This window comes from Eimeria maxima, genomic scaffold (assembly GCF_000499605.1).
Source record: "Eimeria maxima Weybridge genomic scaffold, Emw_scaff60, whole genome shotgun sequence".
Classification (NCBI taxonomy): Eukaryota; Apicomplexa; class Conoidasida; order Eucoccidiorida; family Eimeriidae; genus Eimeria; species Eimeria maxima.
In genome coordinates this window covers 45,944-63,276 of record NW_013566632.1, presented here as the reverse complement: position 1 = coordinate 63,276, position 17,333 = coordinate 45,944, and the positions used below count along the sequence as shown (strand labels likewise).

Sequence of the window (17,333 nt, the reverse complement as noted above, 5' to 3'; positions counted from 1 at the left end):
GTGGAGAAGCCTTGTCCTGATGCAGCAGACTACAGTGTATCGGCAGCAGCAGGACGTCTATTACGACTCAAAGTACGATCCAAAGACAGCACACAGTCCATGGATGCCCGTTTTTGGAAAGGCAACCCGCGTTCGCCCATCACTGGTGAGGGAGCACCTGAGTGAGGTGAGAGACTATTCTAGTCTTCTTTAAGTATACATGTTGTGAAACGACGTTCATTAGGCAATAAATAATGGCAAGAATTGCAAACTACCCCAACCCCACCTCCGTTAACACACACCCCACTGCTGGATCCGACTCAGCAGCCCGAAGCCCGAAGCACAAACTATCAAACCTAGACACTAAATAATGAATATTTTCGTGTTCTCAATGTATTTTGGGGCAGAATTTATATGGATTGTTCGCTCCCCTATCCACCAAGCTGCAAACAGTAAGCAGTTTCAGTCGCCTGCGCAGCCTGAGAAAAACATAAGCTTTGTCCATCTAGTGTCCCTGCTTGCAAGCTGTCTGCGCTTCCATAACGCGTTGATTTGCAGTTATTTCAGTTGTCCCTGCATTCGTGGGCGCTAAATCTGCTGCTGCAGCGGTGCTGCGGCACTCGCTGTTGCTGCTGGGCTCGCCGCCTTTGTTGTTGCTAAAAGAATCAGGAAAATGAAGGTAGAGGAGCCCCTGTTAGACCGTGCGGGAGTATACAGGGAACTACAACGGTTGCTGGGGCAAGACAGTGGTGGTAGCATCTTGGAGCTTCTGCCATCCGAGAGTCGCGATGTTTGGGCAGCCCTTGGTGCTGCAGCAACAGCTGCTGCTGTAAAGCAAGCTCGCGCAGGCGAGGCGGCCGAAGCGCAGGAGGAGATGTCGCTGCAGCGGCTGCAGCAGCTGCTGGAGGAAGCAGCATCAGGTGTACCCGTGTTTCTGGGCGCCACTGGAGAGAGAGATCCCCCGACGTCTACTCGCTTCCTCCTCAACAAAATCATCCCTCAAATACTTGCCTCCAGACCTCTCCTGCAGCAGAAAGACTTTATCGGCAGGTTTTCACACTTCAGCTCGTACCCACCAGCTGTACTTACACCGCAACTGCAGCTTCTATCTCCGCACCAGCCCCGGCTTACACTTTTCGCGGGCCCGCAGAACCGCTGCCCCTTTCTAGGCGTGCCCTGTGCCCACAGCAACTCATTAGCCCATTCTGTGCCCTCAACAACCGTGCTAGCAGCACCTGTGGCGCCACGTGCGGCTTCGGCAGGAGCAGAAGCAACAGGATGTCCCGCACTGGACTGTATGTTTTTGACGCAGAAGAGACGGAGGTACTGTTGGGTAGCCCTGAAGGATGTATGGACGGCAACCGATGTATCAACAAGCAGCAAGTGCGGGGATTTTTAGTGGCCCGTTTTATGTTATTCTTTGCTGTTTGTCTGCTGCATCTGGCGTACTTTGCTTCGTGCAGTTAAGTCGTGTCTTCCGGCCGAGTGACTGCTTCTTCGTCCTTGTCTGAGGTGCTCTGTGTGCCGCTGTCAGGTTGCCTCAGTTTGTTTGTTACTCTCCTTCCATCTGCTTCCCTAGTCTCCTTACCCTGTTGCTACTTGTTGTTTTGCCATTCTGCGTCAGTATATCGTGTTCACTTTGTGACTAATTGCAGTCAGGCGCTCGATTTTCTTTGGCAACAATACATCAGCAGCAAACAGTGAATGTCTCCGTCCGTTTGTATCTCTTTTTGTCTCCCGCTTCCTTTTTTTGGGGCGTACACTGGTGTGCACCCTTTGTCTCCGCCGCTAGACCCCCCTTTGGATCTTTCCCTGTGTTTTCTTTGCTGTTTCCAGGTGTTTATAGGTATTTTCCCAGAAGCGCCTCCCTCAGGACCAGCTCATCATGCCTCGTCCGCTTCTGCTGTCGTGTCAGCGGGTTGTTTGGAATCCCCTCAGGGCTCTTCTCTAAGCGACACAGTGCGCGCGCACTTTTTGCTGCAGCAACAGCGGCTGCAGCAGCTGCAGCGGAAGATGCTGACGGGGATCAAGGGGCAGCAGAAAGCAGACACTGACGGAAGCGACCCACAGCAGCAAGCCGCCTCAAGTGCTACAGTCCGTACATGCACCTCGAAGAAGTTATCTCTTTCACCACAACTCTCCGCTATACACATTTGGTTTTCCCTGTCAATTTGTCGTTGTCATTCTTTTCCCCTAGCTATTTGATTTTTTCTCTCTCGTGCCTACTCGCAACCATATGCACACTGCGCAATGTATTTATACACATGTAATATCGATGCGCATTCATCCGTGCATACCTATCTGTCGTAGCTTCCGTTTGGTGGTTTAGATATGTATACCTGTACTCGTGCATATATAATATATATGCGCACAACGTACCTGCATGTGCGCACTTGCATATCTATTTGGCCCAGTATGGGTTAGTGCTGGGGTGTTGCTTAGGGAGAAATACTGGTCGTAGGGCGGCTGGCGGGAGAAGGCGCTCGGAAGCTGCACTGGAGTAACGCAATCCTCGAGTCTCTAGACGGGGAAACCCCTTTGCAGCTGCTCTGTCTCGAGGCGGCCGTGCACCAGCAGCAGCAGCAATTGCAGCAGTGGGGCATATCCCGCCTCCGCAAACACACACACGCTCCAGACGCACTCCTGTATCCAGGAATGGTTGTTGCTGTCAAAGGACGCCTGCAGCAGGCAAGAACCAACACTCCCATTCTGCTGCTGTCGCTGATGCTCCCGCCTATGCTACCTGGAGAGAATGACAAGCTGCTGCTGATGTGCTTGCGGGCTCATCTGCCTGGGGCGTTGCTGGTTTGGTCTGCGTAGCTGGTGATGCTGCCGGGGACTTCCTTGGGTTCAAGCGCAGCAGGAGCAGCAGAGCAGCAGAGCAGTCGCATGGTTTTTCTTTCGAGTTATTTGCATGATGGTTATTTTTACTTATCGGTTGTTGCTTGTTGACGTTTCAAAACAAGATCTCAACTGTTCGATGGTTTGTTGGTTTCTACCTGCATGAGTTTGAGGGAGCTGAGCAAGCTTCCACTGCTTGCTGCTTTTCGGCGAGTGTCTAGCAAGGGTTTGTGTGTTTACCATACTAGTCATCTTGGGATGTCTTGAGACCCTCTGTCCGCGACTTGCTGCAGGACAGCTACGGGCAGCAGCTGCTTGTCTCCTCTTTTCAGTGCGGCGCCCCCGTGAGATTTCCTTGTCTTTCTCGGTCCCTCCGGAATTCGATCCAGGCAGTCCCTTTAGACCCAACAAACGCCAGTAGAACGCTCCCGATCATACTGCAAAACGCTTCACCCGAGCAGCAAGAGCAGCCGCAGCAACAGCAGCCGCAGCAACAGCAGCCGCAGCAACAGCAGCAGCTGTTGGACGTTTTGAGCTGCTACAGAAATCAAAATGTCCATATTGTCATCTCTAGGGGGTCCTTTGTCGTCCCCTGCACTAATGGGGGTTGGCGGCTGAGGTGGGTCGTGTTTGGGTTTGTTGTTTGCCTCCGTACGGCTGTGTCGTTGGTTTTTCAGCTGTCTCATATTTGCTGCAGTCACCTTTCTCTTCTGGCTGCCTCATTCCCGCTTCCCTCTTTCTTGTGGATACCTCATACGCTGCAGTATACTGTTTGCTTAGTGTATTTAAGCAGGTTGCGACCTTGTTTTTGCCTGACCTACTCTAGGCTACACTTTCCTGCGAATTTTATCTCTTGCCCCTTAGTCTTCCGTTGTTGTCTGCTGCTGTCTTCTCGCCTCGCTGCTGAAGTCTCTGCTTATGTCTCCCGTTCTAGCTATCTCCGTCTTGCGTGCCTGCAATTTTGAAGCTGCTTCATTTCCGTCTTCATCTTACGACAAATGCGCAGAGAGGGGCAAGTTCCGTAGGAGCCCTTTGGTATGAACAGCTCTGCGTGAGCAAGGGCTTTCCATGCTTATATGGATGAGCTGCTGTCCGCATAAATGAACACCAAAAGGGCCAAACTAATGAGGAATTGGTGGCGGTTGATAATTATCAAAGAAAATATGCAAACGCATTCAACTAAGGTGTATGTAGCTGAAACGAAAAGAGCGGTTGCTGTGCTTTTGCAGACGCGAGGCCTTGAGATGTCTCCTCGAGGCTGTAAAGGAGAAAGTGCCGCATGTGGCGATTATATGCGGGCCCATCATATCTTCTCTGAACTTGCAGCAGCCGCTTGTTCCCAATGTCTCATCTTCTGTCCCTTCTGTCACCGGCCCCGACTTTCCCAAGTGTGCCTCACTACTGCAAATGCCGGATCCTAGCCTGGCATTTGAGGAGTTCTTCCAGTGTCTGTACGCCGCAGCTCGAGGCCTCAAGACGCAGTTCGTGATTATCCCTAGCACGCGCGATGCCATGCACCCCGAGCCCCTTCCCCAACCCCCCTATAGGCCTTTGACCTCGCTGCCGCAGCAGCAGATGCAGCAGCAGCCGCTGCAGAAGCCGGCCAACGTGCACTTGGCTGGAAATCCCTGCACCTTGCAGGTTAACGAATTCCGGATTCTCATCACCACCGCCGATCCCTTAGCAGAAGTGGCAGGAGAAGTGCTGTCGCTCTCTCGGCATCAGCAGCCGCAACCAGTAGCAGCAGCTGCTGGTGGTGTAGCTCCTGCAGGAGCACCAGATAAGGACGAATCATTCGTGCATCAGCTGTGCCGCAGCCTAGTCCGCCAGGGGACTCTATTCCCTCGAGGCAGCAGCCCCCGAGTGCCCATAGATGCTTCGCGGATGCAGGCTGTGATGTTCAAGGAAGAAACAATGCCTGATGTACTTGTTTTTGCCTCTTCTGTTCTGCCGCAGCTGCAGCCAAACAAGCAGATGGGGCCCCCAGGGGCTCACAGGGGGGCTGGAGCGTGCCTCGTTGATGGGCGGGCATTTGTATCTCCCTTCTCGAACATGGCGTCCCCAGAGGCGTCCCCTACGGACGGAGTGTGCATGACTAACTTGTATATCAGACCTCCAACAGAAGCAGCAGGCCAGCAGGGCAGCAGCCTCGCAGATCTGTGCCTCAGTCAGCGCCTCACTGTGACGCACACTGCCTATACACCGCGCAATGCGCTGAAGAATGGCGCTTCTGGGGGCCTTCTATACCACAGTTAGGGGAACACTCAAGTCCAGGATGTCTGCCGGCTATTTTTGTAACGCTGTATCTTCCGAATGCCCTTCTGATTTATTAGTATATTGGTCTGCTTCACAAACTAAATTTGAAAATTCTTAGATGGGCACAACCCTCGCATTCGGACAGTTAGGGATTATCTGCAGGTCTTCACTGGCGGGAGGAATGTTAGAGTTTATGGGCTAGATGTCATGTATAGAACGCGACAAAGGAAATAAGCTGGAGTGCATGGAAAAGGCAAGGGCAAGCACCTCAAAACACAAACGAGCTCATGGTATGTAAACACCACGCAGGCAGCACAACAGGACAGGATACCCAGTACAACACGTGGCACGGAACTAGAGGGTCTACAGCTCAAGGTAAATGGCACAGGAGAGGCGAAAGCTGGTTGCACGGTCACTTTGTCTTGGCCTGAGAGCTTGCAGGCTCTCGGGGGTAGATAGCGCGCTGCCGGAAGGCCCTTGAAAAGGCTTGCTGTCCAACGTCTGGTAACAACTCTGGAGGTGGGGCAGTGAGGAGTGGCCCTCGACAATTTCAGCTCTATAGTTCTGGCAGACTGGTTACTAAACACTTAGAACCCAAGCTAGCCTAGTTTGAAGGGGGATATTGCGTTGTCTGAGCAGCAGCCTCCTTCGTTGAAGGGTTTGTCGTGTTTGGAGTAGGGTCTTGTGTTGAGGATTTGATTCTATCAAGCCCTAAACCAACTTCTGCAGACAAACCCCATGGCTGCAGTGTCACAGGTCGTGCGACAGTTCAGCTAGCCCAGACTTAGGAGGATGTTCAATTTAAGATAGATTAGAGCTTTGGTGTTGAATCGAGGTGGTGGAGTTGACGAATGAAAGCTTCCAGCTGCTTTCCACTCTTCAGATCCACTGGTCATCCGGAGCAGACAGGAGACCGCGCCAACGGCGAGCGGGCAAAAATCGTGTGCAGGCAGGTTATTGGCTAGACACAGCCTAAATGACATTAAAAAATAATTATGGAATTCGAAATAGCTTCTGTGACAAATGGAAGCCCTTGTATGCACATTCAAGAGGCTCGAGCATCAACCACGGCTGCGGCAGGACCTGGCTGGCGCGGTGGGCCTCGGAGGAGGGACTAGACGGAACAGTTTGATTGCAGGGAACTTTGTTTGTTTCTTTCCTTTTCATTTTATTGATATTTGTCAATTTTAGCTTCCATTAGGCAAGACTTTGCAGTGTCAGATCGGTCAACGCGCACGGTTATTGATGCGCCATTACTGAGTAGGCACAGCACACCTTACTTGGGGAAACTCTGGTCCAATTGTAGGTCGTTTTATATGTTCGTTTCGAATTGTTTTTTTCTTTTATTACAGTATACTACAGAGCATCGTGGAGGGGGCCCTGAGGTGTTTCTCGTATTTTTCGGCTCTTTCCCTGAGGCACTTGGTGGGTGGCTCGATGTTCTTGAGGGGGCTTTTGGGAGGCCCCTGGCTTAACAAGTATCTATTTCTTTGCCAAATTCAGCGTAATAATGAGGCTTATTTTGTCTTAGCACGGAACTGAGGTCCCAAGCGGCACCATGAAGAAACGCTTCAGCGTAGGGTTCACCATTCACGAAGCTCTGAACTTAGTTCGAGAAAGAGGCCGGCCTATTGATCCTCTCGTTGTTGTGCGCTGCTGCGGACGTGAGTATCGCTCTGACATAAAATTCGCGAAAGCAAATGTCGTCTCCTGGGACGAGTCCCACACATGGACTGACTTGGAACTCTCCAGCGACGTGAGCCATTCCATGTATCTAGAGCGCTCTCTCCCACCCGCATGCACGTATTCCTTACCATTTGGGAGTATACGCCCACTGAATCCTCCCATAGAGTCCAAGCATAGGCTTTCCTGGAGCTACTTCGAGGACACTGAATGGTCCCGTTAGTAACTTGCTCTGTGCCACAGTGTGCCTTTCTACAGCCGCGTGCCAGACAATTGTGTAATCGCGTTTACAATGCTTGTTTACTTCTGCGTCAAGGCAGCTATCCGTGAGACGTGGAAAATGACCTCACTTTGGATGCATGCAGAGGTTCACCGGGTTCACCTGTGAGCTCGGTTGCGTGGATCATCGTTGGCTCGACGCCCTTTCGCTTACTTTTTATATCGGTCCGGTTGCTTTTCGTTGTCAGGAGTGGGCAAAGTCATTCATTGAGTTCGAAGTGCAAGCCGCGAACGCCTTTTGGAGGAACACGACAATCGGACTAGTCGCTCTGCAGCTGTCTCTGGTGCAAAAGCGAAAGACGCATCAGGTCAAGAAATCGCTGCCGCTGCAGAGCCCTGATGGAGCCGACCTACACGTATGTTCAAAACCCGTTCGGAACCCCTGGAGAGGAGAAAGAGGAAGCTGGTTGGGAGGGTCTGCACGCTGTATGACGCCTGCTGATCCCCTCCAACCAGCTTTCGGAAAGGTCAAGTGTTTGTCTGTCTCGCCTGCAGGAATGTTGTCTGCCTCTTGTATGTAATCTCCGTTTCAACAAGGCTTTTGATACCTCTGCGTTTCCATGTTTTGGGGGCTCGTTTTTCTTTTTCATTTCCGCATTGCATTGTTGAACCTCTGTTTGCTCGTATTGGCGCATTCGACGTTTCGTTGTTATCGGTCTATTGTTTTGGTTATCTGCCTGTATTCTTGGCTTCAGGGGTCTCTTCGGGTTACTGTCTTTGCCTGTGGACCCGGCGAGTCTCCTCCAAGCCCCGGAGAAGAGTTGGAGGACTCGGACAATGACAACCAAGGGTTCATAGACGACTTGCGAAATGTTGTCATTGATAATCGCCGTAAGCAGTGCGGATGGTTTGTGGCCTTAAAACTGTCTTCTAAGCAACATTTCGTGGCCAGCCCTTGCCCTGGGTTTGTTTTCAACGTGCGTTCGGGCCCGAATTTGTTATCGTGCCTTAATATATCATTTGTATTCACATTCTCTTATTTGCACCTACCTCTACGGAAGAAGTTTTCGTTTTGTCATGGTCATTGCCACGGAAGTCGCATATACTGGACTTATATGGCTGGTGAGTTTTTCGAGTTGACCAGTTGCTGGGTTCATTTGGTTTGCCCTGCATCACCAGAGGACTTGGTCCGAAACGAGGGCACGAGGCCTTTCCACGTCTACGTGACAATTCACCGCCTGGAAGACTTACCTGCAGCGCCAAAAGGTGAATAGATAGTGCAACGGACGTGCATGTGGCTGCCGCACTTCGGCACCTGCAGTGGTCCTTTCAAAGGTTCCCTGATACTTGGACTGCTCATTGGGGGACTGGAAACAAACCTATACACTTGGGAAAAAACGGCGGCAACAAAACCTGGGATGGAATCAAGTTCTGTGGGCTTTTTAGCGTGTGATCCAGTCAAGAATAATGCAGCGTTGAGAATATGAGTGATGTACCTTCAGGTTTGCGGGACCCTTTCGTTGTTTGCGAGTTCGCTGGTTGTCGTGTCCGCACGGTGAGTATAGTATTTTCTCTGGCTTGTCCCGTTTCTTTTTATCCGTCATCGCCAAATGGGATAATAGAGAGGATGGCGTGCGTTGTTTTGCTGGTGGAGACGGGTTGCAGGCACAAGCGCGTGCGACGAGCTCCTACACTTTCAACGAATGCTTTCGAATCCCCGTCATGACACCTGTCCCGGAGGACACTATTTTGATTAAAGTCTGGGACTGGAACTTCATGAGTGCAGATGAGCTTCTCGCGGTGGTACGCCCAGCTTAGGGCCAATTTTCGCTCCTAGTGAATCGGGAGGGCCAACGAGGTTGTATGTGTACGCGTATGCTCACAGCTTCCCACCCTACAAGATTTCTGTTGCTGCTGTACCGCAGGGACGCATCTCTTTTGCGGAGCTGAGATCTCGGCACATTCTTCCACGGTAAGTACGGAGCTCCTTCAATGTAAAGCAGGCTTCATTTTCACGCAGAGAACTGCCAGCTGTTAAGTGCACAAATGCACTGTCCATAAAACAGAGCGCGAATTGCATCTCATGTTGCTGTTCACTTTGTGTAGATGGTTCAACTTCTACGGCTTCGACGTAGGAGAGATCCCTAACTTCTCGGAAGTCATTGCGCAGAGTGGAAAGCTGACGCCATGCACATACATGGGGCGTATGCTGCTTAGCGCTCGGGCTGAACGACTTGACAAGGATGCAGAGCTTCTTGCGGCTCATTCGGTTGCTGCTGCGCCTTACGAAGACCCCCGCGTAATTCCTATTCTCCTCTTTTCAGATGTGTATGAGGTCCGGACAAGGCCCTCCCCGCACTCATAGCTTAGTTGAAGGCAATCCAGCATAAACGCGCTCGTTAAAGGAGGTGTTGCCTGTGTCGCTGTGTTGTTGGTTAGGTTCAAGGAGCACCTGGGGATAGAATCTACGTGGAGGTGTCTTGTGGGCCCTTGAAAGAGCGAACTCGCTGGGTCGCCGGTAGGATTCACTGTACTATTGTCCATTATCAATATTGGGGGTAACAGTTGTCCCCATTGATTTGCAGCAGTGCCTGCCTTTTGACTTGGCTGTGCCTTAGTGTGTTCTTTTGCAGGGGACTTGGTGAAGGAACGCGAACGTGAAATGGGGGAGGCTCCGTCCGCAGTGGCTGCTGCCTTGGAAGGTGCAAAGGGCATGGCGAATTACTTCTTAGGGGCTTCTCCTGAAGGCCAGGACCATTTTCTTTTCTCCCCAGTCGATGGACGCATTCCAGAGCTACGCATGGCCGTAAGGATGCATTCTTAAGAAATTTACATATATGACGGTGTTGTTGAGCTGTTTGGCACAAACGCGTCGATAATGTCATAATTAGCTGTGTCTAGTAGTGCCTTTTCAGAATGCAGTCCATTTCGTCTGTCCCAGCTCTACACTTGGTTTTACTTTACTTGTCTACCGAAGGATGCAAATTGTCTTTAGGTGCCTGATGACGAAAAGCAGCAGTGGGACGTCATTATCAATGTATATGCCAAGGGGATATCCAAGAATATGCCGCACGCTACCCGAGTGGCGTACCAGCGAATGCCGTAGGTTCCTCTTCAGTCCAGTGCTCGTTTGCTATTACTAACAGTGCACATGTTCTTTCAACTGCTCAGAGCAGCAAGTGCCTCTCGATTCAGGCTGTGAAATTAGCATGCGTTGGTTAAGCTGGGGCTATTCAGGCTGGCGAATATACCGGTCTACGTACAAAACAACCCACGGGCACCTGTGTGGGTCCCACTGCACCCCATGCCACATCTTTCTGACAAATTGGCCCCTTCTGCAGTTCTCATGACACTGGAGAAGGCCAAAACAGATGCAGCTGCAAGAACAAAGTGAGGCTTTACTGCTAGACAGAGCTGCTCACTGTCTAGGTGACACTGTCACAGCCTGTTGGGTAATGTCTACCTGCACATCAAACATGTCCGGTGTAACCTGACATGGTGCTCCTGATGCAGGCGGAAGCACATCGTTGCAGCGGAGTATATTCTGCGGACGTACATCTACACTGCCCGCAAGATATCGTCCCCCAGCGGCGCTCTCCCGAATCCTTTGGTGCAGGTACATCTATCACGAAGTTCACTGCTTGTTAATTTGGGATGACGATCAATCTATTTTACCCCCAGAAGTGCTGGGGGCAATGGCAGTGGGCTCATATGGTTTTCCCAGGGAGCTCTTGAGAGTGCGCTTTCATTCGTAGGAGACGTGGCAGAAAATATAGTTGTATTTGGCAACGAGAGTAAAGTTGGGACTGACAAACAACTGCTTCTATCTGTTCCCCCATGTTGCACAGGTGACCTGCGCTGGGGTCACAAAGGAAACAGAGCCATGTGACGCCACTTCCAATCCGGTTTTCATGGAATGCTTGCAGCTGGAGCTGAGGCTTATGGTGGGTGTCGGGGCCTGAGGCTCTTATTTCTGCACATTCCCCTTTTCCCAACAGTCTGGCCGAGCCACTCGTTATAATGAGCTTGTGTTGATGTTGATACGTAAGATGGACAATTGTCATGATTTAATGTACTATTCCTGTTTTCGGTGGCTGTTTTCAGACCGACACAGCCACGCGCCTCCCCACTGTCGTCCCTATCGTTGCCAGCGTGTTTGATGACCGCTCTTGGGGTCGTCAGCTTCTTGGCAGGGCCGTCTGTCATTATGACCGCCTAAGAGGAAGGCTGAGGGTCAGTCTGTTAACTGTCTGGTGTTGGGGGGCAGGGAACTGGGGCTACTTGAGCTGTCCAATTCGAATGGCTTATGTGTCGTTTTGCGTTTGTGCCTGCATACTGCCACAGCCAGGGGAAGTTCCTTCTGTCGCAGAACCTCGGTGGATCAAGCTCAAAGGGGGAAAACGCCTGAACAAGCATCGAGGAGATATTCTTGTTTGCTTCGAGCTAATTCGCAAGAAGGATGCAGAAACGCTCCCTGCATATCCGATGAGGCCACTTGTATGTATGTGCAAGCTCAGCCTGTCCTGTTTGAATCTGCGAGATTTGATCATGGCGCCAAAAGGTAAGTATATTTGTCTTATTTTACCTTTACTGAGCTTACCCTGTTTGCAACCGGTTGCTGGGATTGAGATTCCTTGATTTTTCTGGAGCCGTTGCTTTGCGAGAAGTTGGGCCCGACGATGTGCTATTGTGGCGTCTTCAGGCCGGCCTATTGACTTTGACAAACTTGTCCTTGGGGAATTCGACGGCATCAGACGAGTTCGCAACCCCATCTTGCTAATATCGGTCCCGTCCTTTGGATCGTTAGGGCGGGATAGAACGGTAGTAACTCTTCAATATGAAAGGAATGCAGATGGAGATCCAAGTGTATGCCAGAATGGGAAGATATGCCTCCGATAGCCCATTTATCATTGTTACATATGGACACAACAATACTTGTTTGTCGCAGTCAGGTTGCAGTCTTGTTTCCTTGTGACACTTGTAAATACCACGGATTCATCTCGGATTGCCTGGTTCCCGTGCTTCTTTGAATTGTCACTGCCTTTGTCTTGCAGACCCCCAATAGAAGGTGGTCGAATGGGGCTTACGAGAGCTTTGACATTCTAAAAGTAGCTTCTCTAGATGTGGATATTCCCGAAGACCCAATATATGACCCCACGCTGACAATCCAAGTGGGCCTGATTCATCTTGTGCCATCCAGAGGAGGCCTTGGGCTACATTTCAGAGATAGTATTTCTTGTGTACTTTTGCTGATAGCCACACTCAAATATTATCGGTGCCAGAATAGTTTGTCATGCCTTTCATCAGACCAACGTAGAACACTCAATGTGTTGGATAACTGCAGCGCAGCAAGGGCTTCATCATTCCACTTCATAGAAGGAGTAACGCTTGGCCCTCAAAAACAATTTATTGCAAGTGCCAATTTGTGAGAGTTGCGAAACTCAGGTGTATGACCGAAAAATCAAACCTAAGTATTTCATTGGCCAATTCTCCCTTTCACTAATTCCTTTGATACCGTGGATTGCCGATGTTGAAACCGCATTGGATGATGTGCGACCCTCACGTGATTACGAGGACTCTGTTAATTTGAAAAAGCTGGGTGCGTCGCAGTGTGCATGTAATAGTGAAAATTTCGAGATGCAGCACATTCTAGCCGTATTATCCGAAATAACAATTATATTTTTATGACAGGCTCATTGCACGAATTACACTTGCATTTTTAGATTTTTCCAATTTTTGGGCCAACAGGAGGCTTCATGCTCGGCGGCAAGGGAAGGAGTCAAAAGGGATTTAACACTGTGAATGTGGTTCTGGAAGCAATAAGCTCCGCCGACAGGGAAGCTGCTGAAGCGAACAAGTCCCGCTACCTTCATCAGGTTGGAGTTCTGAAGTGCGACCAGGCAGCAGAGGCGAGTCGTACTGGGTTTTGAGGATATGCGACGACAGATGGACGGAAGGGCACTTCACATAGCTCACGTTAGGCAGCTTCACCGAGGGATACAGTGGTAGATGAATGATGTGCCCTCCCCTGTAGTTGCCTCGCAATAATTGAACATCACTGATGTCTACTGCTTTTTAGTTTCATGATGTAGATTTCCGGGAAGCCGCTCTGCTATGTGCACGTTGCAAAGCCTCTCTACGGTGAGCCTAAATGGGGTTCGGGCATGTCTTCATGCACGGGGTGTCGATGTTCTTTGCGCTGTGAATTTAGTGCGTAGTCTCCCTATGGCTGAATCCGGACTCGTTGCCAAAAATTCTCGTGCAGTCGTATGCGTTGCCCTCCGATCGGCCTGTTCTCTTGGCAGGCAGCATGTTCACCTTGAATGTGTTCATCCCCGCAAAGTGAGTTCAGAGGCAGGAGATAAAACCATTATATTTCTTGCTACATTTGCAGCGTGGTTTTTTCTTTTCTCCCCATGATAGGAGGAACTTCAAGTGGCCGTAGGGGGTATTCTGAATTCGACTTGACAGGTAGCATAGGTTTTTTCACACTCTGTCATTCAATTCCTTCACAGGTTCGTACTGTGCGCCGAGGGCAAACGCGCTGCGGAGAAGAAGACAAAGGAGCAATTTCAGCGGCCTTCAGTCGAAACAACCGTGGAGAACTATCTAGTGGATGTGGACTTTCCTCCTGATCCCCTCAAAAAGAAAGCGTTGGGTGTAACGCAGCTAACAGGATCCGTTAAATTTTTTGTCAACCTTACTCACAACGGTGGGGCTGAAGATATCCTACTTCATAATTGCTATTTTGTGTGCATAGTTGTCATTAACTTTCCTTTGGTTTACTAGGACTTTTTGAATTACTGGAGCAAAGAATGTCTTACAAGCCCGATATGCTGTGGAGCCTGTTCTCTCAGATGAGCCATCAGCGCACGTTGACCAAACCGTGGTTCCATGGGCACTGAATGAATCGCGCCTTCGGAAGCATTTCAGAGGGGATGAAGCCTACCCAAAAATGGTCAAGATTCGGGTCTATGTTATTCGAGCCATCAACGTCCACCTAGTCAAGGGCATGACATCTGCGAACCCCTACCTTGTATTTTCTGTTGGAAAGACAAGGGTGAGAGCGCTCAACTTAGAACCAGTGAAGCTCTTATTTTATAGGGAATTTTGCTTGGAAGTTGTTTCAAAGGATATTGGTAGACTTACGCCATAGCTCGGAGAGCAAGTAGCTCATATAAGCACAGGTGTTGGATAGCAATTTTCGAGTCATTGGTTGCTATTACGCTACCAGGTGGAGGATACAACTGTTCTGTGATGTTTCGTTATTTAACAGATGCCTTTCCGTGCTGAAAACAAACCTGGGACGCTAAACCCAGATTTCTTTACTATGTGGGAAAGGGACGTTGCATTCCCCGACGAATCGCGCTTGGAGGTCAGCGTGTGGAGTGCTCATGAAAAGCTACTTCAGCAAGTAGATGACGTGTTCCTAGGAAGTACTGTTATCGACCTAGAGGAGCGGTGAGCTTGCGTGGAAACGCACAGTATATTTTCAGCGTTCATGTTTGGTGTACCAGCTGGGCATTCCCAGAGATTTTGGCCGGTATGAGAGTTTCACAAACTTAACCTCTGACCTCTAAAATCTGTTGCATCCATGGGGCTATTTTGCTTTGCATAGGGAAGGCAGCAAAGCGGGGAAGACCTCTACATCTGGGATTAAGGGGGCTGTGATGGGGATGTTTGTACGCTTTCTGGCGAACTGCAGTTGGTTTTCAAAAGAATGGCAAGCTTTCATGAAGAAGAATGAGGTTCCCATGGAATATAGGCCTTTGACAAGGAGGCCAAACGGGAACGTTACTGGAAGTATTGAAATGTGGTTGGAGATGATGGATTCTCAGAAGGCCGGCAAAGTTCCTCGATTTAATCTGCAAAAGCCATCATCAACCGACATTGAGATTAGGTGATTATGTCGATTGGCGCCCCCAGAATATGCGAAAAACTGTACTGGCGTTCTATGCTTTTAGCTGACGAGTTCATGCACAAGTCAGTATAGTGTGGGAAAGGGGTGCATTTGTTGAGGTTTCTGCCGCAGAGTCGTTCTTTGGGGCTGCCGGGGCCTCTACTTCAAGCACTTGGGCCCAAACAAGGAAACTGTAGATGCTGTCCTGCGGTGCACAATGGATTGCACCAAGTATCAGGGCTCTCAACCTCTGTTGCAAAGCACTGACGTTCATTATTATTCAAAAACCGGGGCTGCCGTTTTTAACTGGCGTGTTGTATACTCGCGTGTAGCAGCTCCGGTCAATTCTTGCATCCTTCAAATATCTGCTTACGACTTTCGCAACATCGGCGAATCGCCGTTCATTGGAGAGGTACAACATGGATAATGCAGTTATGACGGTTCATCGAAAGAATTGGAGTTGGTTTGTTTCAGACCCCCACATAGCTTCTTTCGCAAAGGAGGCTATATATTTGGAGGATGGAATGTACCAACAAGCTTTAAGACTCCTGGTGAACCTTGGGTGCTTTGCAGGTTAACCTGGAAGTGAGGAAGTACTTGGAAAGAGTTGCACAGACTATGGCGTCTATCGAGGTCGACGCGGAGTTGAGGCTACAAAATAGGGCTCATGAGAGCCTAGACGTGCAGACCTTTGGTTACGTCCAGGTCACCCTTCAGTTTATGGCACAGTCGGAAGCAACCAGCAGACCGGTGAGTGGCTGCCGGGTACTCTAGTGTATTCGCATTTACTGGTGGCACCCTCATTCCCTTATTTTCCCCTTTTCCTGAGACCTTTGGCCAAGCGAAAGTAGCTGGTGTGGCAAAAAGACCTTGGAGCAAGTAGCAGACAAAAGTGTCGCGGCCTCTCGTGCCTTCTTCTGTCGCCAGGTAGGTTTGGGACGTGAACACCCTAATCGCGATCCTCGTCTCACAACACCGCAAGAGGGGCGAAAATGGGAAGACGTCCTGGGGTCCGCCGGACTTCGCGTAGACTACAGGCCAATATGGTACTGGGTAAGTATGGAACTGTAGGATTACTGGGTTAGAGGCCCGCTAATGGTACCGCGCTAGTTGCGCATCCGTGAGGCTTCCGTGTCACAATTGCCCTGTAGTGCAAATGGACATTGCACAAATCGTTTCCCATAGAGTACCAAGGAGAATTGATACTGTTTTTCGAATATGCAGGTGCGTGTAGTTTTCATCGTCTTTTTGTCGCTCTGGGTCTTCGTCATGGCATTCTTGTATCCTGCTCTATTCCTGTGAGGGCGCCAGCCCCGTCGTCAACGTCGACGTTTCGAGTTCGGGAAACGCTTGGTGGTGCAAGTAATCCATGCATCAGCATAGACGTGCCCATAGGGTCTTGAGCAGAACTTACTGTGCAGTGGATTACTGACAGCTGAACCGGTGGGAACACCTGCGTTGTTGCTCTGAAAGGCAGTGACGCCACGTCTTGTTGAAACCTGATAATTTGCAGGCGCGAGAGTTCTCGCGTGCTAGTATATTTTGCACTTTGGAGGGGCGCACCGTCTGCACAAGTGTGCCCGTTCCTCCCGGTCAATGGCAGTTAGAAGCAACAACTAAGAATTGCTGCTCAAGCACTGCTCACAGGACACACGAGAAGAGCCCCTACACCATTTTCCACGCATGGTAGAGCCGAGGCCTAACCGCATATGCATATGCCGCACAAGGAGTGCCCGTACCAGCGACTAGTTTATCTAAAGAGTAATGTAAGTGTGCAAGTCTTTCAGGACGCGTGCAATCGTGCCTTTCTACATTCTGTAGGGGTAGCTAGTATCCTTCACTGAACAAGGCTAACAGCAGGCTTCGTTTCTTCATTGGATAGCTAGGTTGGCTAGTGAGATGTGAACACGTCACTAGCCATCCAATTGATGCCACTGCAAATGAGGATAACCCAGCTTGCCCGCCCAAAGAATTACTCGAGTTCTCCTGCGTCTATGCAGTGCTCAAAACAGACAATTCGGTGGAGACGGAAATCGTCCCTCGAACGGCTGTCGTACGTAGCCCGAACTGGTTCGAAGTGCCACGATGGGCCGCACTGTTGAAGATTAAAAGCGTAATAGGAAAGCTGTCACTGTTCGTGACTAACGTCCGCGATGCGCTGACTCGCATCTTTGGGCAAGTGTCGGCACACCAAGGCCCATGCACCTTCAGGTTATGATGAAGCGGCATGCATCGGGGAACAGGGGGAGCACTACTCCTTTAACATTAAAACTTCATTACACGAAAGGGTGTGATGATCAACGATCCTGTCCTTGGGTAACCGCCGGCTATTCAATAGCCGAAGAAACAGGATCATCTTGTAATACTGCCCCAAGTCTAACTACATTCCGCAGTCCCAACTAACTACAGTTGGGGCAAACAGGCTCGCCGAACCCTTATCTCAGCTGTAGCGACA

General features: G+C 50.2%; 2 protein-coding genes across 2 annotated transcripts; both read left to right on the top strand.

Moving 5' to 3' along the window:
* Window positions 1-652: 652 nt before the first annotated feature.
* On the top strand, window positions 653-5,076 carry EMWEY_00009290 (DNA polymerase alpha subunit, putative; the record flags this gene model as incomplete). The annotated part of the gene is made up of 6 exons (XM_013482389.1): window positions 653-1,302; window positions 1,514-1,598; window positions 1,918-2,073; window positions 2,422-2,667; window positions 3,114-3,439; window positions 4,050-5,076. 6 exons carry the CDS (start codon window positions 653-655, stop codon window positions 5,074-5,076), a joined length of 2,490 nt encoding a protein of 829 aa, XP_013337843.1.
* A 1,023-nt stretch (window positions 5,077-6,099) lies between these two features.
* Window positions 6,100-15,908, top strand: EMWEY_00009280 (C2 domain-containing protein, putative; the record flags this gene model as incomplete). Its single annotated transcript, XM_013482388.1, has 29 exons — window positions 6,100-6,171; window positions 6,608-6,832; window positions 7,227-7,394; window positions 7,734-7,869; window positions 8,158-8,244; window positions 8,481-8,533; window positions 8,644-8,781; window positions 8,904-8,950; window positions 9,085-9,313; window positions 9,418-9,496; window positions 9,612-9,784; window positions 9,974-10,080; window positions 10,216-10,368; window positions 10,492-10,594; window positions 10,827-10,922; window positions 11,083-11,211; window positions 11,323-11,539; window positions 11,681-11,844; window positions 12,033-12,149; window positions 12,424-12,577; window positions 12,727-12,854; window positions 13,190-13,320; window positions 13,494-13,690; window positions 13,836-14,038; window positions 14,255-14,439; window positions 14,597-14,878; window positions 15,011-15,290; window positions 15,452-15,628; window positions 15,810-15,908. The coding sequence occupies 29 exons, from the start codon at window positions 6,100-6,102 to the stop codon at window positions 15,906-15,908; spliced, it is 4,329 nt and encodes a 1,442-aa protein (XP_013337842.1).
* Window positions 15,909-17,333: the final 1,425 nt, after the last annotated feature.